Source organism: Microcebus murinus, chromosome 1 (assembly GCF_040939455.1).
Source record: "Microcebus murinus isolate Inina chromosome 1, M.murinus_Inina_mat1.0, whole genome shotgun sequence".
In the NCBI taxonomy this organism is placed as follows: Eukaryota; Metazoa; Chordata; class Mammalia; order Primates; family Cheirogaleidae; genus Microcebus; species Microcebus murinus.
The window spans coordinates 43,825,149-43,848,585 of NC_134104.1; the positions used below are offsets into that span (position 1 = coordinate 43,825,149).

General features: G+C 35.0%; 1 protein-coding gene across 1 annotated transcript; it reads left to right on the forward strand.

The window, feature by feature from the left end:
* Positions 1-22,199: 22,199 nt before the first annotated feature.
* On the forward strand, positions 22,200-23,180 carry LOC105859341 (olfactory receptor 5K16). The gene has a single exon (XM_012743058.2). The coding sequence runs from the start codon at positions 22,200-22,202 to the stop codon at positions 23,178-23,180; it is 981 nt and encodes a 326-aa protein (XP_012598512.2).
* Positions 23,181-23,437: the final 257 nt, after the last annotated feature.

Sequence of the window (23,437 nt, forward strand, 5' to 3'; positions counted from 1 at the left end):
TATAACAAAGAAAGAAAACCACAGACCAATATCACTTATGAATATAGATGCAAAAATTCTCAAGCTAACTGAACCCAGATGCTTATCAAGAAAATAATCCATCATAACCAAGTGGGCTTCATCCCAGAGATGCAGGGATAGTTCAACATATGCAAATCTATAAGTGTAATTCACCACATAAACAGAAACAAAAACAAAGACCATATGATCCTTTCAATAGATGCAGAAAAAGCATTTGACAAAATTCAACACCTTTTTATGATAGCTATACTTTAAAAAATAGGCATAGAAGGGGCTTACCTAAATATGACACAAGCCATATATGACAGACCCACAGCCAGCATCATATTTAATAGGGAAAAACTGAAAGCATTCCCACTTAGAACTAGAACAAGGCAAGGCTGCCCACTATCTCCACTTCTATTCAGCATAGTGCTGGAAGTCCTGGCTATAACAATCAGACATGAGAGTGGAATTAAAGACATCCAAATGGGGGCAGAAGATATCAAACTCTCACTGTTTGCTGATGATATGATATTATATTTAGAAAACCCCAAGGATTCAACCAAGAGACTTCTAGAATTGATAAATGAATTTAGTAAAGTCTCAGGATACAAAATCAATACCAGAGGCATTCCTATATGCCAATAGCAATCAAATTGAGAACCAAATCAAAGACTCAATACCCTTCACAATAGCAACAAAGAAAATAAAGCACCTAGAAATATACTTAACTCAGGAGGTAAAAGACCTCTACAGGGAGAACTACGATACACTGAGGAAGAAAATAACAAGAGGATGTAAACAAATGGAAATCCATACCATGCTCGTGGGTTGGCAGAATCAACATTTTAAAAATGTCTACACTACCAAAGTGATCTATAGATTAATGAAATTCCTATTAAAATACCAACATCATTTTTCACAGATATATAAAAAATAATTTTATGCTTCATATGGACCAGAGAAGACCCCGTATATCAAAAGCAATTCTGGGCAATAAAAACCAAATGGGAGGTATCAATTTGATAAATTTCAAACTATACTACAAAGCTGTAGTAATTAAATCAGCTTGTTATTGGCACAAAAACAGGGACATTTACCAGTGGAACAGAACTGAGAACCCAGATATAAAGCCATCCTCATATAGTCATCTAATCTTCAACAAAGCAGACAAAAACATACACTGGGGAAAAGAATCCTTATTCAATAAATGGTGCTGGGAAAACTGGATAGCCACATGTAGAAGACTGAACAGGATCCACACCTTTCACAAAAATCAACTCATGCTAGGTAACAGACTTAAACCTAAGGTATAAAACTATTCGAATTCTAGAGGAAAGTGTTAGAAATACTTGTCTAGACATTGGCCTAGAGAAAGAATTTATGAAAAAGACGTTAAAGGCAATCACAGAAACAACAAAAATAAATGGGACCTGATCAAGTTAAAAAGCTTCTGCACAGCCAAAGAAATAGTCATGAGAGCAAACAGACAACGTACAGAATGGGAGAAAATTTTCACATGCTACACATCTGACAAAGGGCTGATAACTAGAATCTATTTAGAACTCAGGAAAATCAGTGAGAAAAAATCAAACAACATTATCAAAATGTGGGCAAAGGACATGAACAGAAACTTTTCAAAAGAAGACACAATAATGGCCAACAAACATATGAAAAAATGCTCAACATCTCTAATAATCAGGAAAATGCAATCAAACTGCAATGAGATAACACTTAACTCCAGTAAGAATGGCCTTTATCACAAAGTCTCGAAACAATAAATGTTGGCATGGATGCAGAGAGACAGGAACACTCCTACACTGTTGGTGGGACTGCAAACTAATTCAACCTCTGTGGAATGCAATATGGTGATACCTTAAAGCGTTACAAGTAGATCTACCATGTGATCCAGCAATCCCACTACTGGGCATCCACCCAAAAGAACAAAAGACACTCTATTAAAAAGAAACCTGCACTGGAATGTTTATAGCAGCACAATTCACAATTGCAAAGCTGTGGAAACCATCCAAGTGCCCATCAATACATGAGTGGATTAATAAAATGTGGCATATGTATACCATGGAATACTACTATTCAGCTTTAAGAAACAATGGTGATATATCACCTTTTGTATTTTCCTGGATAGAGCTGGAACCCATTCTACTAAGTATCCCAAGAATGGAAAAACAAGCACCACATGTACTCACCAGCAAATTGGTATTAACTGATCAACACCTAAGTGGACATATAGGAATAACATTTATCCAGCATCGGGCAGGTGGGAAGGGGTAAGAGGGGATGGGTATTTACATCCCATCTTGGGAGGTGGAGGTGCACCATCTGGGGGATGGTCACACTTAAAGCTCTGACTCAAGGGGGTAGGGGGTGCAAGGGCAATATACATAACCTTAATATTTGTACCTCCATAATATGCTGAAATTTAAAAAAGGAGAAAAAAAATAGTTTGCACAACTGGTTAGAGTACATACCATGTTGCCATGTAATTAAAAATTATATATGGTTTCGATTCATATAAATAAAAAGTTTAAATTTTTTTGTCTTTTAAAAAAAATCAATGTCAACCTGTAAGTGTGCCTCTTTGTAATAAGATTCTATTAAATAACTTTTATGTAAAAGCTCACTTCTGTAGCAATAACTAGGATATATTAATTTATAAAGTGATCTAAGTAAAAAAAAAGTGAGCAGAAACATTTGCAAAACTACATTTGACAAAGGGCAGGAAAAAAATTATATAAAAATGCTACAATACAATTAGAAAAAAAGTTACCTCAATGAAAAATAGGCAAAAAAGTTGAAAAAGCATTTCACCAAGGAAGATACACATATAGCCAATGAGCCCATGAAATCTATTCAACATCCTTGAAAATTTTCAGAATAAAGTGTTGCAAAAATGTATTTTAAGTATATATAAATGACCTAATTTTAAAATAGTTGAAATTCCATTTGTCAACTAAATATTAATTTATATGGTTTAACTAAAAGCTTATATGTTTTAAAGTATCCATAGAAAGAAAAATTGGAAAGAAATATGCTAATAGGTTAATAACAGATGCCTCGGGGTAGTAAAATTGTGAGTGATTATTTTTGATGTTTCTTTACATTTTTGAACTTAGAATATTTTCTCAAATGAGCAATAAAAATACTCTTATAATCAGAAAATAACAAGGAATGGACTGAATAGATGTTCACAGAAAATTTAGAGGAAGAGCATCCTCTGGATATCTCCTTTTTGATGAATATTCTCTCCAAAATGAAGAAAAAAATAATAAGAGAGAAAGCATAAGACATTTTTAATTTGCCCAAAAAGCTTAATATAGATTCAGTAGTTCATTCAGAGAATATAGAATAAAGTCATACATTGTCCTGGGAATAGGATTTGGGGTCTGAACAAGAGATTAATAAGTATATGAGTCTTTAATAAGTATATTATGAGCTGGGCTTCAGCTTTTCTTCTTACACAAAGAATGCTCATCTTTTGTTAGTTACTCAAAGAATGCTCATTATTGTTAGTTACTAAACAATTCACTTTGGTTCAGGTTAGCCGTCTTAACACTGTGATCCTGGGACACAGGTCTTTGTCAGCTTTACTGACTATATATCAGGCATTACCCTTGACTGTGGAGATATAGCAATAGTCAAACTAAAATCCCTCCCCACGTGCAATTTATATTCTGGTGAGGAAAGTAAAATGATAAATAAAACAAATAAGTAAAAGACATAATGTGTTCAAATATAGGATAGATGGTGATGAATGTTAAAGAGCAAAAAATTCTTTGGCAGAGAAGGATTGAAGATGTTGGGGTAATGAAGAATAAAATTTTGGATAGGGTGCCTAGGGTAAAACTTCCTGAGAAGATAACATTTGAATAATGATCTGAAGGAAGTGAACTATGAGTCATATGATAATTCACTAAAGTAGCAGAAACAGCCAATGGGAAGACCTTATTGGCGGAACTATATTTAGCATGTTCTGGGAATAATGAGGCCATGTGACTAAAGAAGAGGGAAAGAGATAGAGAAAAAGAGAGAGAGAGAGAGAGAGAGAGCAAATACAACAGGAAATGAAGAAAGGTAACGGAGGGACCAGTCAGGCAGGGGATTTTGGCTTTATACTAAGTTAAATGGGGATCCATTGCAGTGTTGTGAGCAGTGACATGACATGACTTATAATTCTGGCTTCTGTGCTGAGACAAGACTGTAGGGCGCATGGGTAGAAGCAGGAAAACCTGTTAGATAACTTTTGCATTAATAAATAAGAGATGATGCTTTGCACCAGGATGGTAGAAATTGTTGGATTTTGAATACATTTTTATAGTAGAACTGACATTTATTTGATGACTGATAAGATTTTTTGCCTGAATAATGAATAATGAGAAACATGAAACTATTTTCTAAAATGGGAAGACACAGGAGAAATAGAATTATGAGGTAACAAAATAGACTTAGGAAGTAATAGTAGCAGAGAAGCTCAAGTTTGGTCATGAAAAACGTGAGATGCCCATTGGGCATTTCCATAGAGATGTAAAGTAGGCAGCTAATTAACATGGTGGACTTGCCAATTTATAATTGAGTAACTAGTTTCAGTTACAGAAATCATTTAGGAAAAAAAATGAAAGTTTTCATCTGTTCTCACTCAAATCAGATAAACCTCCCTTTGAAGATGATCAGATCTGCTCCAAGATAGATCCAGAGCAGCTAGGGAAAAAATCCCAGCATGATCTATATTTGAAGATTGATGGTGTTGAGAAGGATACCAGGATTAAAGGTAGAATCTTTCTAGCTTCAATCTCACACCTGGAAACAAGTCAGGACAATAAAGGATGAGCATAGGAGCTCTAAGAAAAGCAACCAAGAAAATGTTTAAGGAGAGAAATAGAAAAGACAGGGAAAAGAAGAGAAATATTGATTCAGGACAAGTTGGTAGAGATATAAATCAAGAAAGGGAAAAAGATGGGGTTGAAAGGGGAAAAAAGAGTCACATTCACTTTATAATGCTTTTTACACATTAAAATTCTCTACTACATTAAAAGTGGAAATAAATTAAGGCTTTCACTTATGAAATTAAGAATGATAACTTTTTCCAGTTTCTTTCAATGTATTCATTATCTCAAAGTTTTCTATTAGGTTTATCCCCAATAATAATGCTGATCTTTGTCATGTATTATAAATATAAATCAATATAAATCTGATACAGAGGACCTAGAGACTCTTCTCTCATTTTATTATGAAATACAGGGGGAGGACATCTTCATTCATTTCTCAGAACAGAAATGACCAAAATGTTTCTTTTTTTGAAACAATCATTAGTCTTGGAGAGAGAATCCATCAACTGAGAATCATTGGGGACTGTATTCTGGCTAATACTCTCATTCACTTGTTAACTGGGGACATACGTAGAAAAGTAACGCTCACTGTTAAAAACATAATAGTGAATCTGAAAGTCTCCACTAGAGACCTTATTAAAAGTTTGATGCTTAGAGACTGGGAATTGGGAAACTTCTGTAATTGTAAATATGTATTTGTAACTTACATGCAATGCTCAGTGGACATTATTAAGGAATCAGTTGGGATTTCTTAAGAAAGGTAACATTGCTGTCATCAAATGAGAACAGTGTTTAAGTAACATTGGTGAGAGCGAAGAATCTTGCACGAAGGAAAGTTAATTTCTTCTGCGCTCTGGCACTAAACCAAGCTGACTGCACATCCTTACACCCTTGCCTGCTGTCAAGCTGAGGTTGAATCTTGATAAAGCAAGATGCTAATAAGAATGGCTGTTCCCTGAAATTTCTTACGACTCTTCATTCTGGTTATTTCAATTCATTACCACTGATTCTTTACCCTCCAAAATCTCCCTGAACTAATTATACATAAGAAATGGGATATTAGCCCTCCCTAGAGCAACAGCATCCTTAATTATTAATGATGGCAAAATAGAGTGGTGAGGTAGATAAACTACAGGTTTAGACTCCTGGATTTTGAAGTCTTACTTTGACACATAGTAACCATATAACCCTGACTGAGTTATAAACTCTGTGTCTGTTCCTTCATTTGTAAATGAGGAGGGATGAGAATAACACCACTAAATGCAGATTTGTTGTGAAGATTTACAAAAGTAATCATTGTAAAATATTTAGCACAGGGCCTGGCAAATAGAAAGAGCCCCACAAATGCTAAGTCAGAATACTCTACTATTGTTGGCAAAGCTGTCTTCTTGAAATTGCGAGCACACACCTGCTCCAGGTCAGAGTAGACGATAGTGGCAGATGTACTTGAATATATGGAATCTCTCCTTACATTTAGGTATTGAATGTTCTGGTCATATTTCTGCTGAGAATAAAACAGATCCTTTTATAGCATTCTAGAATGTTAGGGCATTTTTACTTATACAGTATTTTGTTCATTTACTAGACAGACCCATTCCTAAATGAGCCTTGAGTTCAAGCCATCCTAAATGGGCTATAGCAGTGCCATCTGCAGGCCAATCTCAATAAATAAAATTTAATTTCTATTTTTAACATAAAAAATAAAAATTGTAAATATAATTCATACAAAAAATTTGTAAACGTAAATACACCTTGGTGAATTATTATGGACTGAAAACCAGTGTAATAATTTTATATATCAAGACATTGAACACTGGATGAACTCCAGACATTTTCTGTGTATATTTTTCAATCACAACCTCCTTACCCTATCATCTGCCAATAACGACAATTTTTATCATTTCTGATTCTTGAATGTTTTATTTTTCTTCTTTTTTCCTTTTTGTCTTATTGAATTGACTATAACATTTGGTATAACACTGATTAGAAGTTATAAAAGCAGGCATCCTTGTGTCATTACTGATCTCAAAAGGAAAAATTAAAGTTTTACTCTTCAGGTAATATTTCCTATAAGTTTCTAGTACTTAATCTTTATTTTATTAAGGAATTTATTTTCTGTTGCAAGTTTGTTAAGAATTGTATCATAAAAGATTGCTAAATTTGACCAAACATTTTTTTTTTCCATTTGTTAAAATTGTGGTATTTTCTGTTAACCTATTAATGGAGCAAATTATAGTAATACATTTTCAAACATTAAAACAACCTCAAATCCCTGGAATAAGCCACCCTGGTCATATTATAGTTTTTACATAAGGTAGGATTTAGTTTGTTAATTTTTAAGGATTTTGTGTGTACATGTTCATAAATGAGACTGTCCTGCATGTTTTCTTTCTCATATCCAGGTTCTGGAAACTTTATGACATGTGTTGAGGAATCTATTGTCTTTTTGTATTTTCTGTTTTTTGCCAGTTACACTATCCATGGGGAAAAGGTTATAGACTTCCAAATGGCATAATGTTCCTCAATTTAGTAACTTTCATTAGTAATTAAGTCAGCTTGTTTTCCCTTAGCAGAGAAAGAATCATAGATTTCACACCTTTTAGAAGTCAGTGTTGGCAATCTGTTCTAGAGGTTCAATTGACAGTCCCAATGGCAGGGCTGCAAACTGCTCAAGACACAATATACTCCCTTCGAGACTACTATTTTCCTTTTGTTGGTGATCCATTCTTACTACCATGCATCTTTGACATTATCCATTATATAGTAAGTATTTGGGGTGTTAGAATGATTTGATTTCCTTTAGTGGTGAAAGATGACTCCACCAAAGTATATTAACAGACCAACCATTTTCTCCTGAAGGAACTGTATCTAGCTTTTGAGCCAATAGACTTAGGAGTCCAAAATCAAGTAGTTAAAAAGATACAGCTCAGTAGTAGAGCATTTGACTGCAAAATTACACTAGTTGACTCTGGGGGCTGAAGAGACATTGAAAATCAGCATAAACCTTTTGCCAAAGACTCCAATCTGCACGCATAGGAATACTTTTTTTAAAAAGTAATCTTTGTGTTCAAATCATATGGCCATTCATGGCACTGCTTAGGATACAGCCCTCAGGCCCTCAAAAGTATGTTTTTGTTCTGTACTCAATTTAAATATATTATAATAGATTTTTGTGTCCCTTTATGTATCTGGATTAACAAGAAGTTCACATGTGCTAATATATCCATGTACTAATGCAAAAATCCAAATAGTCACACAAGGCATTTGGCCTCTTTCTTATTAGTAAGATTGGTAAAAAGTAGAATTTGAAATGCATCCCATGGTCTCAGCCCTTAACTGATTGAGCTAGACCGTATATTTTAACTATATTGGTAAATAATTTTAAGTTATTTAATTTATATATCAGATTTTATATATAATATTATCCTTATACTAAAGCCAGACAAAGTCATCACAGGAAAGGAAAACTATCTATAGGACAATATTCCCATTGGACACAATCATAAAAATTTTTAACAAAATATTAGCAAATCAAGTCCAGTAATATTTGAAATATTATATACAATGATGAAGTGTGGTTTTTCAAAAAAATGTAAGAAAATTTGACAATTAACCTACCATATTAATAAATGCAAAAGACAATATGAATATCTTAGAAGATATATTAAAGGCATTTAACAAAATTCAATAAAGATTTATGATAAAAAGTCTTAGCAAATTAGGAATAGAAGGGACTTCTTCAATCTAATAAAGTTCACTTATAAAAATATACACCCAACATCAGTTTTCACATATCATTTTTACTTGGTGATAAATATGCTGAGCCTTATGGCTAGGAAGTCAGACTACACCCAATCTATGATGGGAAGCTCAGGTTGTATAGTCACCTGAAGTCCCAGAATTAAACTCCAGTTTATAACAAGACCAAGGTAGTAGCTGTTTCTCTGAAGGAGAATAGGTCTTTGCAGAAAATGTCATCAATTTGCTAAAAAAAATCTAGAGGTCTGTGCTATGATTTTCCTCATGTTGCTTCTAGAAGCCATCCAGGATTGGACATGCTGGGTCAAAAGAGCCTAGTGGTTAAGTAGTTGTACTACAGATTAGACTTACTGCAGAGCCTTCTTATGCTCTGGTCCTCCCTTGAAACTGGCAGATTTATAAGTCCCTCTGCTAATGAGTCAAAGCAGCACACTCGAAGGTCATATAGGTAGCCCTCCATAAAAAACAGTTTGTTATAACCAAGTATGTTATCTTTTTTCATGGTAGGTGATGTGAGGTATAATAATTATTTTGGGTTTTTTTTTTTAGTTTGAAAGGATATCTCACTATGTTCCAGATCATTGAACCTTATAAGCTACAAATGATATGTCAGGACTCTGAATTTTTGTGAGTTTTATCTTCCACTCTCTAGTTCACATGCACCTTATAAAGGCATCTAAGCAATTGCTACAACATGGTCGTTAGTTTTACTTAGCATAAGGTCACAAATGTAATGGACCAATACGACATTTTGTGAAGTGTCAAAATGATCAAGATCTCTTCAGACAATACAGTGGGAAAAAAGAAAAAAAATTGACATAGTTCTGAGAGAAGAATATGAAGGTGTACTGTTGGACCTCCTAAGTAAAAGGACTCTGCTTTTGGTGGTCCTTAAAAATTGGAATGTAGAAAGGCATTAACTAGGCTAATAGTCATATCGAGTGAAGTGGATTTGGACTATTAATGTTACTATACCTGAAATTGCAAATGCAATTGAAGTCACCACCTGATTAAGTTTACAATAGTCCACAATCAGTCTCCAAGATCAATTTCATTTCTGTACAGATTAAACCAGTGAGTTAAAATGGGAAATCCAATAGGGATCATCTATACATGATTCTTTCAAGACATTGATAGTTCCATTAATCTCTGAAATTATTCTATGGATTTAGAATTGCTTCTGGTTTACTACATTGTTAGGCAGGGGAATTTCTAGGGGCTTTTACTTAGTTCTTCCTACCATAATAGTTCTCACCCATGGTTCATAGAGACAATGTGGGGATTCTGCTTGTTGTCTACTTCAGTTGTTTATTTAATAACTGGGGAAATAACCACAGAGTTGCTTCAAGGGACAACTAGGACCTTGTAAATCAGATTTAAAATAAGATACCATCTGTCACATGACTAACATAAAGCTGCTCTTTAATTGTTGGATGACACTGGAATTTTGGTCTCCAGGTGTTAACATAAAATTCAAAGCCAACCAATATCTAGTAATCCCTAAAATGTTAATATTTCTTTTTCCCCAGTGCATAGTCACCCCAGCAAGTGGCCACAGGTCCCTTTGGAAAACATTCAAAGGATACTTAATGGTAAATACTTGTGGCAGTGTTACATAGTCTTTTCACCAGGGGGATGTTGACCCCTTAAATCTTGGTCTGCAGATTACCTTAGGTCTCAAAAATGACAGGGAATGACTCTCCACTGTAGTGACACAAGTCAGGTTTTTTGATACCAGACCTTGAATCTTTTTTCCCAGCCAGCCACTGCTGCCATGGGGAAAGCATGTGCTCTCCAGAGCTGCACCTGTCTGGTGCAGTTACCACAGACAGCAATCCTGTACCTTCCTCCCTATCAGCAGGACTACCCACTGCATACCAAAAAACTCTTAGAACTGATAAAAAAGTTTAGTAAATTTGCATAATACAAAATCAAAATTAAAAAATCAGTAGTATTTCTAAAGACCAAAAGTGAACTAGCTGAAAAATAAATTAAAAAAATCAATCCCATTTTTTTATCTCTAGAATTTGCCTTCTGTCCTATTTATTTGTTTATTTCTTTTTTTTTATAATTTTTTCCTTTTATTTCCTCATATTATGGGGGTACACATATTGTTAGGGTTACATATATTGCCCCTGCCACCCCTCCCCCACCCCACCAGGCCAGAGCTTCAAGTGTGTCCAACCACCAGGTGGTGCACACCACACCCGTTATGTAAGTACACACTGTACCCTCCCTCCTCTTCCCACCTGCCCACCTCCCAATAACAGTTTTTTTTAAAACATTTTGGTTACAAAATGTTCAACATCTCTAATCATCAGGGAAATGAAAATCAAAACCAAAATGAGATATCACTTAACTCCAGTGAGAATGGCCTTTATCAGAAAGTCCCCAAACCACAAATGCTGCCATGGATACGAAGAGAGAGGGACACTCCTACACTGCTGGTGGGATTGAAAACTAGTTCAACCTCTGTGGAAAGCAATATGGAGATACCTCAAAGCGATACAAGTAGATCTACCATTTGATCCAGCAATTCCACTACTGGGCGTCTACCCAAAAGATCAAAAGTCACTTTATGAAAAAGACATCTGCACTCGAATGTTTATAGCAGCACAATTCACAATTGCAAAGCTATGCAAACAACCCAAGTGCCCATCAATTCATGAATGGATTAATAAAATGTGACATATGTATACCATGGAATACTACTCAGCTTTAAGAAACAATGGTGATATAGCACCTCTTGTATATTCCTGAATATAGCTGGAACCCATTCTACTAAGTGAAGTATCTCAAGAATGGATAAACCAGCACCACATGTACTCACCAGCAAATTGGTATTAACGGATCAACACCTAAGTGGACATATAGGAGTAACATTTATTGGGTGTTGAGAGGGTGGGAGGGGGAAGGTGGGGATGGGTATATACAACCACAACGAGTAAGATGTGCAACATTTGGGGGATGGACATGCTTGAAGCTCTTACTTGAGGGGGGAGGAGGGCATGGGCAATATAAGTAACCTTAACACTTGTACCCCCATAACACACTAAAATTAAAAAAATTAAAAATAAAATAAATAAATATTTGGTCACAATGTATATCTTTGCCTCTCCCTAAAAAGGGTTAGAGATGAATCCCTTCCCTCCCCCACAATGCTTGCCACATCCCTAAGATGTGGGTCTTCCCCCCCCAATCCCTGATGAACACTACCATTATTTGAGCACCATAGTTTTAATCATTCAGTACCAATTTTGAATAGCAACCAAAAAAAATACTCAGGAATAAATTTAATCAAGGAGATGAAAGACTACAGGAAAACTGCAAAACATTGACAAAAGAAGTGGAAGAGAACAACACAACCAAATGAAAAGACATCTCAAGCTCATGGATTAAAATAATTAATATTGTTAAAATGACCATACATACTATCCAAAACAAGCCACAAATTCAATGCAATCCCTATCCAAATATCAAAGACATTTTTCACAGAAATAGAAAAATAATCTTAAAATTTGTATGGAACCCAAAAAAGAACCTGAATAGCCAAAGCAATCTGGAGCAAAAAGAAAAAAGCTGCAGACATCATACTACTTGACTTCAGAACATATGACAAGGCTATCCTAAGCAATGCAGTATGGTATTGGTATAAAAACCAATGAAACAGAATAGATAACCCAGAAATAAATCCACATATTTACAGCCAACTGATTTGCAATAAAGTCACCAAGAACATAAATCCGAGAAAGGACATATCTTCTTCATTAAATGGTGGTGGGAAAAATAGAAATCCATATTCAGAAGAATAAAACAAGACCCTTATCTCTCACTGTATGTGAAAATCAACACAAAGTGGATTAAAGACTTAAACATACGACCTAAAACTACAAAACTACTAAAAGAAAACGTAAGGAAAACATTCCAGGACATAGGTCTAGGCAAAAATTTTTTGGCTAAGACAACAAAAGCATAGCCAACAAAGATAAAAATAGACAAATGGGACTATATTACACTAAAAACTTCTGCATAGCAAAGGAAACAATTAACAGAGTGAGTAGACAACCTGTTGAATCAGAGAAAATATTCGCAAACTATTCATCTAAGGGACCAATATCCAGAATATGCAAGGAACTCAAATAAGCTAATAGCAGAAAAACAAACAATCCCATTAAAAAAATAGGCAAAGAATCTGAATAGGTATTTCTCAAAAAAGACACATAAATGTCCAAGAGTCATATGAAAAAATGTTCAACATCACTAATTATCAAGGAAATGCAAATTGACACAACAATGAGATAGCTTCTTACCACAGTTCTGATACCCATTATCAAAAAGATAAAAAAATAACAGATGTTGGCAAGGATGTGAAGAAAAGAGAACCCTTATACATTGTTAGTGAGAATGTAACTAGTACACCCATTATGGAAAACAATATGAAGTTTTCTCAAAAAAACTAAAAATAGAACCACCACACAATCCAGCAGTCCCACTACTGGGTATTTATGCAAAGGAAAGGAAATCAGTAGATCAAAAGGGTACTTGCACCCCCATGATTATTGCAGCACTATTCACAATAGCAAAGATATGAAGTCAACCTAACTGCCCATCAATGGATGAAAGGGTAAAAATAAAATGGTATTATACACAATAGAATAATTTTCAGCCACAAAAAAGAATAAAGTCCTGTCATTTGCAGTAACATGGTTGGAGCTGGTGGTCATTATGTTAAGTGAAATAAGCCAGACTTAGAAAGACAAATATCACATGTATTGATTCATATATGAGAGTAAAAAATTTTTTGATTTCATGAAGGTAGAGAGTAGAATGATATCCAAAGGATAAAAAGAATGTGGGTATATGTGTGGGAGTGAATGAAGAGAGGTTAATTAATGGGTACTAATATACAGTTGATGGAAGGAATAAGTTCTAATGTTCAATAGAGCATAGTGACTATAGTTAACAATAGTGTATTACATATTTCAAAAAGCTTTTGCACAGACAAGGAAACTATCATTAGAGTGAATAGACATCCTACAGAATGGGAGAAAATATTTGCTCTCTACACAGCCAATAAAAGGTTGATAACAAGAATCTATCTAGAACTCAAAAAAATCAACAAGAAAAAATCAAACAACCCCATCAATTAATGTACATGATTCATTCATGAACAGAAACTTTCATGAACAGAAACTTTTCAAAAGAACACAGAATAGGCCGGGCGCGGTGGCTCACGCCTGTAATCCTAGCACTCTGGGAGGCCGAGGCGGGCGGATTGTTCGAGGTCAGGAGTTCGAAACCAGCCTGAGCAAGAGCGAGACCCCGTCTCTACTATCAATAGAAATAAATTAATTGGCCAACTAATATATATAGAAAAAATTAGCCAGGCATGGTGGCACATGCCTGTAGTCCCAGCTACTCGGGAGGCTGAGGCAGGAGGATCGCCTGACCCCAGGAGTTTGAGGTTGCTGTGAGCGAGGCTGACGCCACGGCACTCACTCTAGCCTGGGCAACAGAGTGAGACTCTGTCTCAAAAAATAAAAAAAAAAGAACACAGAATAATGGCCAGCAAACATATAAAAAAAATGCTCACCATCTCTAATCATTAGGGAAATGCAAATCAAAACCACAATGAGATATCACCTAACCTCAGTGAGATTGGCCTTTATCAAAAAAAAAAATCCAAAATCCAAAAAAAAAAATCCCAAAACAACAAATGCTGGTGAGGATGTAGAGAGATAGGAATACTCTTACACTGCTGTTAGGACTGCAAATTAGTGCAACCTCTGAGGAAAATAATTTGGAGATACCTCAAAGAGCTACAAATAGAACTACCATTTTATCCAGCAATAGCACTATTAGGCATCTACCCAAAAGAACAAAAGACATTCTATAATAATAAAGACATCTGCGCCTGAATGTTTATGGCAGCACAATTCACTATAGCAAGGATGTGGAAACAACCCAAGTGCCTATCAATTCATGAGTGGATTATTAAAATGTGGTATATGTATACACTGGAATATTACTCAATTATAAGAAATGATGGTGATCTAGCACCTCTTATATTATCCTGGATAGAGCTTGAGCCTATCCTCCGAAGTGAGATATCACAAGAACAGAAGAATAGGCTCCACATGTACTAGCCATCAAATTGGCACTAACTGATCAACACTATGTTGCTCACACAGTAGTAATATTCTTCGGGGATTAGGTGGTTGTAGGTGGGTAAACTCACAAATAATGGACACGATCAGCATTGTAGTGGGGAAAAGGCAAGCTTCAAATCATGGTTTGGGTATGGCAAAGTCATAACATGTAACCAAAATGTTTGTACCCCCATAATATCAAGAAAAATGGAAGGAAGGAAGGAAGGGAAGGAAGGACAGAACTGAAAACCTGTACACAATATTCTAGCAGCATTGTTCATAATAGTCAAAAGGTAAAAAGAACCCAAATGCCAATAAACTGATGAGTAGATTTAACAAATGTCAACATTTTGCTACTGTGTTTCCCCAAAAAGAAGACAGGGTCTTATATTTATTTTTCCTCAGGAAGACACCCTAGGGCTAATTTTCAGGGAATGTGTTATTTTTTTTTAAGTACGGTACAACAGTCTACATTTATTCAAATATAGTTAAGTCGTCTTCTTCTGGAACATCATCATAACTCTCCAAACCCCAAATTCCATCCTGAATTTCTTGCAACTCTATTTTCTTTAGAACCATTAGTCCCAATCTCTCATGTCAAGCAATAGAGCTCTCATTAAATGAGCAGCTCTTATCCATGTAACTTGCTCATCTTCTTTACCGCTCTGCAAGGAAATGCATGGGTTGTGTAGATATGCTCTGTAGCCATGCCCATCACTAGGTCTTATTTTCGGGGTAGGGCTAATATTGCACAAATGCTTAAAAATCCTGCTAGAGCTTATTTTATGGGTAGCTCTTATTTTCAGGGAAACACGGTATATTAGCTTCAGTGAACTTAATGTGTGTGAATCTGTCTCACTTATTTTTATACCTGTTTTTACATATTTGAATCCATAAACAATATATAGTATTTTATGTGGTTTTTAAATTTTATATCATACCTATCCCACTGTATTTTGCTTTTACTCAATATTTTAAATATATTATAAAATTTGTTATGTAATTTTAAGATATTAAAAGACTTTCACAAAAAATAGCTAGAAATGAGAACTTGAAATGTTTTCAGCATGTGAAAATAATAAATTTGCTAGCTACTGGACATAGTAAATAACCTGACTTCATTACTATACATTCTATGTATGTAACAAAATATTACATGTACCCCATAAAAATATAATGCATCAATAAAAAGAAGTTAAGAAGTCCTTAATGAGGTTACTTAATTAAATGTGAAAACAAAATGCTTATTCCCTCTTATTCAGTAAAAATATTGCACTGGTTTAAAAATTGTTAGAAATAATATGGAAAGCTAATACAGCAACAAAGTAAAATGTGTCTCTTTATCATTAAAAACTGTTGTATTATGAATCAGTGAATAGAATAAGTAAAGACACCTAGAAAATTTATGATATCTCATAATGAGTGACCATCTATAGCACAGAGATTCACTGGGAATTAAGAATGTCTGTATTTAGGATAAATTATATATTTTTCTTCTATCAAAAGACAAGTGTTCCAAACTTTCTTATCCATTCTCTATGATAAGTAGCCATTTAACAAATAATTTAAAAGTAATACCTAAATTTTGTCCTTAAATATAAATTTGATATTTGCTTAAGTGATATGTAACTGCTTTTCAAAAGGAAACCATACAACACAGAAAGAATCTTGAAAAAATGTTTGGAATGTTTCCATATATCCTGATATGATTTTCTGAGCAAAAATTATGCAAGTAACATGTTAAAAACTCTTATGTCTGCATATTTCAAAGAAAAAAAACCTGGAAACAGAATCTTCCCACCTACATAAAAATATTCCAAAGAATTTTAGTGAGGTTTAAGCCTGTTTTTTAATATAGAAATTCAGTACTTTTTGATTATATGGTAAGAGCAACTGATTGATATCAGGAAATATGGTAATTTCTAAATATATAGCTAAATATCAGGAAAGTCTTTTATAAATTAGTGGCCAGTATTTAAAACAAAGCACTGTAATTTTGCATTTTTTATGTCAATGAATGTGTCTGTGAGGAAAGGAAGAAAAGAAGATCTAATAGAAAATATAGAGAAAGAATAGCCAGGGATGTAGGAATAAAATTTTATCACTGAAGTCTAAGAGAAGACTGAGTGTGGTCAATGGTGACAAATCCTATAGTGAATTAAGATAATAATTGACAAAAATGCTTTAGATTTGGTGATTAGGAGATGAGTAGTGATCTTGATAAAAGATTAGTGTCAGCAAAATGTAGAGGGCCAAAGTAAAACCAGTTATACCAACCTTCCAGTTCCTCCTCCTATTCCTATCACATGCCCAAACTCTGGCTACTCTGCTTTACTCTACATTCCACATGTTTTGTGCTTTTAAATGTCCATGATTTTACCTTTAATGATGTCATTCTTTTAGCTTATAATTTCTTGCCACACACTTTTTCTGCCTTTTGAAATTTAATTTATCCTTCAAGAATCATAGGAAATGTCACTTTTATAATATCTTCCCTTAGTCCTCTAAGTTAAGCCCTTCTTTGTGTTCTTATATCCCTTTCTTGTAGTTTTACTTTTAACACTTAATTCAGTCTGAGCTTTTCTCTATATAGTTGCATAAGTGATTTTATCCTCTAGATTGTGAGCCCCATGAGGACTGGATTATTTCTTATTAATATTTATCTATATAGCTTCCTGCCCAACCCTATCATGGGTACCTCTCTACCCAATGTCTAACTCAGTAACTTGTCTCTTATAATCTCCCTATCTATAAATGTTGAATTTAACTGCTTAATTGTTTGAAATTTCTGCAACCAATTCAATAAACATTCATTGAGGGCCTATGTTATCTGAAACTGTGAGAGGTTTTCAGTGTAGAAATCCAAAAAGAAAATGAATCCATCTGAGAACAAACAAGATTTGCACATGAAGAACAGCTGAATGAACACACAAGTTAAGTGCAATTAAGAGTCCTTTGTGAGGAAAATGGTGAACTAGAAGCTGCCCAGGAGCATGCCACTCTCAAGAAAATGATTGTAAATTGCAAGGAGATGTCTACTTATGGGTAGCACTTCTCAGAAGGTACACTGTGAAACCCCAGAGAAGCAAAATGGGGCACTTGGAGTGAGGGAGAAGGTGATGGGGCAATTCATTTGATAAGATAAGAGGGTTCTGTGAGGAAGCATCTACAGGTGGGGAAGATTAGGAGGACAGAGCACTGGGGCACCATGCCCATCCTGCAGGTACTGTGGCCAATTTGTGAGGGAGCTCCTTCCACCATCACGGACCTGTGGACTGACCAGGGAGCTGCCTAGAGTCTGTGCAGAGTCATTGCACTGGAAAACAGGTGCAACAGGATCTGGTGGCTGCCAATCCTAGGTTTCTGCAACTGACACCATCCTGAGCTATCAGGTGCACAGTGTCAGGTCTGCACAAAACTAAGCTTTGCAGCAGTATCCTTCACATCCCTTCAAAATTCCAATGGGCTATGGAGGGAGTGGACAGAGTGGATCCTCTCTTCAGCCACACCTGGTGCATGGGAGCCAAGCAACCCTCCCCTCCAGCATGACAGGATCTAAGCAGAGGAGTTGCATTGGGTGCTACAGGTTCCACCTGGGAAGCTTTGGGTGACTGCCTCAGTGAGGCCTGAAGGGTGAAGAGAACTCCACAGTCCCTGGACCACTGGAACCGAGCCCTGCCTGTGCAACTTGCTATCCACAGTCCCTGAGCTGGTGGAATAGCCCACTACCTACACAGCCCTGCCTCCACACCCCAGATCAGAACAGCCCTCTGCTTGCAAGGCCCTGCTTCTATGGGCCCTTCCAGCTGTGAGGCTGTCAGAGCCAAAGGCTCCCCCACCACCATAGCCCCAGAGCTCCTGCTGGGCCCAGGACACTGGCCCTGAATTTCCAGCACTGCACCTGAACCACAAGATCCCAGCCCTGAGACTCCACCACTGCTTTTGGGTCCCAAGTAGACCAGCCCCAAGGTCCAGCTACCCACCAGGGACCTTCCAGCCTTGAGTCACCATTACATCGGAGTCTGGATTGAGCAAATGTCCACAGCTGGGGCACATGTGACCACTGCCTAGATAGCCTCACCCAGCTTCCACTGTCACCTCTGTGCAGAGACCCTGGGCAGAGCAATCCCCACAATACAAAGTATCTCAGAAAAACAAGCTCCGCGTGTACTCTCTAATAATTTGGAACTAATTTATGGGCACACATGTGCACAGAAAGAAGTAAAAATCAAGCAGAGGGAGAGTGTAGGGAGGAAGAAGGGAGGGGTAAAAATCTACCTAACAGGTACAATGAACACTGTTCAGTGATGGGCACACTTATAACCCTGACTAAAGCAATATAAAATCTATCCATATAATAAAAACACTTGTACTTCCTCAATATTTTGAAATAAAAAATAATTTTAAAAAGAGGACTCTTCGTATCTAATGATAGAAATTATTTTGCAGAATCAAAAGTCGATGATGTCTTTATAGTGGGAATAAAATCTTATATAAAAAATTGAGTAGGATTTGGACAAAGGAATAAGTCAAAGAGGGCATTTCAGATGATAAGTAGATTTTGAGTAAATACTGAGTCAGGATTGAACTCCAGTGCATCAAGGAATAGAGGAGTGAGGGGTATCTTTCTAGAGGTGTATTCTTAAAGGTGTATGGTAGAAAATAATATTATAGGCGATATCAGCTTTGTGTATAGAGCCCTTGGAGTACCAAGATAAAGGACAAAAGACTTAGTTTGAAGAGTAATGGCAAGCCAAACATTTCTAGTGAATAAAAGCATATCTATACTAGAGAAAGAATGGAGATGGAAGGCCAATTAATAAGTTTTCTGTCTTATGATGATGGCAATGATTGTGGTGATGGCTTTGTGGCTGTATACTAATCTTCAAATTCATTTTGTTGTATACACTAAATATGTACAGCTTTTTGTACATTAATCTTACCTTGACAATGTTCTTTCAGGTTATCTTATGCCACATAGGAACATGATGTCAGAGTTGTATCAGAGGATGAATATATAGGATTTGGTCAGATTTATCATAGAGAGTGAAAAAAAGGAATGCAACTTTGGTTGATCATACCACATTTTCACCTCATCTCCACAAATCCAATCTCTTTCCAACTCTCTCTTTAACTTCTACCTCAAGTGATGGGTATAAATCTTTTATTCTCTCCATTATAGTTTTCAGGTTGATAAGACAAGAGAGAAATAGATCAAGTGTATGAAAAGTCAAGATAATCCTTAAACCAACTTAAGTGATGGCCATTCACTTCAGAATCCCAGAATGCATCCGTCTTTAATTAATGCTATTTGACTTACTGGTGTTTTGAGAACCAGGCCTTTCAGGTTCTGCAGAAATACTCTGATTGCAATGCCAAGGAAATCCCTTTAGAATCAATGGAAAACTTTAACTTTGCCTTGAGGCTAACATAATTATTGTCACTGAACTATTGAAAGAATATCTTAGATTTTCGTAATTTATTCCCCAATGTTTTTAAAGACCATAGTGTTTATTCTTAACCTCCCTAAAAACAAAGAACATCTGGTGGTCAATCATCTACTATAAAATGTTTGTCAGAGAACTCAAAATATGAGAACTGATTCCAATCTATTTATATTACAGTTTTAAAATGAAGAAATATAAATTTCTCTAAAATACTTCAATATTTTTATTGTTTTTACATTTTATCTACTTAATTTTTTTGGTTTGTCTCTAAATTTTAAGACACTATGGAAAGCCATAATAAGATGCAATAAGTGGATTGGATCGTTCTGACCATTCTGTGTTCAAAAGAACCATATATTCATCAGCAAATTTACAGGTAAGGCTATAAATAACTCTGTGGAATAATTCTGGGATATATAGTAAAATTGATTTCTACCTCATTTGAGTAATTATGTTTCATACTAAAGAAGAGAAATGAGTTTTCACTCATTATATTCTGGTACATCTTCTATATAAAATGGTAATTATTAAAAACAAAACCCGTGTTTCCAAAATTCACATAAGTATTTTCAGTTGATTTACCATTGGGTGATAATAAAATAAAGATGACAAGCAGTATTTGTTTATTTTTATAAAATGTTTCTTCAAAATATTATAATTCTGAAGATTTTTTATAAGGGTGATAACCTAAAATATAATGGAAAATATAATTTGATTACTAGCCTCTGATGATAAATTTCCAGAAAACCTCACCATATTACGTTGAGTGAATAATTCATGTTAAATTCAGTGTAGGCAAGAGTAAAGAACAGAGAAAAAACAACCAAAATATGTTTTTAAAACAATGTATTAATATTTTGAGTAACTATTATAAGCTCTTCTCCAAAATTGTCTATTTGAAATATGCTGAAGTCAAAGACTTTTAGCCATCTGTAGAAGAGAAGAAAAATGATTTTTAAATCCCATGTTGTTTCTGCACCTGAGCTATTACAATGTTACAAATGAAATACTCTAATAAATGTATAATAAATTTGGCTGATAATGGAACTGCAATAAATATATACAGATTAGAAGTAAATATGAGTTTGTAAGCTTAAATAAGCAGATATATGGGGAACTTCCTTGGAACTCACCAAAAATAAAGACATTAGTTTATACCGAGACATTTGAGAGAGTACATGATAAAAATTTATCATGAAGAAAATTTACACAGTGTGAGTGGGGACATTGTCACCAAATATTATAATGTTAGATATGCATGTAAAATACTTAAAACTAGAGACACGAAGTATTAGGATAAATAGATTATTAAGAGTAATAATTCCTTGAGAAATTTGTCATACAAACATAGGAATATGATCCAGAATATGTTGAAATGAATATAAAAATGATAGCCAAATTAACTTTTTAAAAATCTATAGATATTTTATATTCTTAATCTGTCTTAAAGAATAAATAGATCTTTTTAAAAATATCTTTTTATGACCTTATCTGGAAAGGGTTACGAAGCTAACAAAAGCATGTTATAAACTTACTATAATTCTGTGCCATTTTTAAAATTAGACATTTAGACATTTAAATGTCTAAATAGGAATTTATTTTAAAGAAGAATTTGATCCCATAGGATACTATTTAAAATTTGCTTTTTCCCCCCAGGAGAAAAAAAAAAATACCATAAGAAAATGTCTTTTAATTTTAAAAAAGGCAAATTATTTATATTGACTATGAATTTGTGTGTTAGCATAGGATAATTCATGCAGAAAATGTTTTTCTGCCCTGGGAATTCACACAAATATTTCCAGAAAATCCCTGTGTACACAATCTATGATGCATTTCTTCTCACATGCACTAGTGTTTAGGAAACAGCATAAGATGATTGAAGAAGAAGTCCTTCCCTTTTGTGCACACAGAAGTTAGAAGGGGAGAGTTAAACACAGTCTGCTTTAGAATCTCAATTCAATTTCTTTACAATTTTTGTCTCAGCAAAGAAGCCACAAATGGCTAAGGACAACCATTCCTTGACAACTGAGTTCATCCTCACAGGATTTACAGATAACAGACAGCTGAAGACCCTTCTGTTTGTGGTGTTCTTTGCCATCTATGTGGTCACCATGGTGGGAAATCTTGGTTTGGTGGTGCTAATTTATACAGAACATCGTCTGCACACACCAATGTACATCTTTCTGGGCAACCTGGCTCTGATGGATTCCTGCTGCTCCTGTGCCATTACCCCCAAAATGTTAGAAAACTTCTTTTCTGAGGATAGAAGCATTTCTCTCCACGAATGCATGACACAATTTTATTTTCTCTGCCTTGCTGAAACTGCAGATTGCTTTCTTCTGGCAGCAATGGCCTATGACCGCTATGTGGCCATATGCAGCCCACTGCAGTACCACATGAAGATGTTAAGGAAACTCTGCATTCAGATGATCATAGGGACCTACATAGCTAGTAACCTACATTCCATGATTCATGCAGGGTTTCTATTAAGGTTAACTTTCTGCCGGTCTAATATAATTGACCACTTTTTTTGTGATATACTTCCACTCTATAGACTCTCTTGTACTGATCCTTTTATTAATGAACTAATGATATATATTTTTTCAATACCAATTCAAATCTTTACCATTGCCGTTGTCTTGATCTCTTACGTCTGCATCCTTTTCACTATTTTCAAAATGAAATCCAAGGAGGGGCGAGGTAAAGCATTTTCTACCTGTGCTTCCCACTTTCTCTCTGTCTCGATATTCTACATTTGTCTTCTCATGTATCTCCGACCATTTGAAAAAGGGGATAAGAATATACTAGTGGCAATATTTTACACAATAGTAATTCCATTATTAAACCCTTTCATTTATAGCCTGAGAAATAAGGAGGTGATAAATGTTCTTAAAAAAGTTATGAGGAATTATAAAATTTTTAAACAAACTTCATCTTCCACTTCAAATTTTAGCTCATTAAAATGCTTTCATGAATAAGAAGCATAAAAAGATAAAAAGGTATTCTACACAAAATATGAATCTCTAAATAATTAGACTATGTTAGTTAAAAATTGTGTGAATGGAATTTCAAAATTTCTTGACAAATCTTAATCTAAATTTCACAAGTATGGTAAATCAGGTAAAACTCAATAGTAAATATCATTACTAATTCTCAAGATCTTCATGGAATTATGACAGAGGATATCTACCGTTCCAAGTCTCAAGAAATATACATAGCATCAATTAAATGTTTG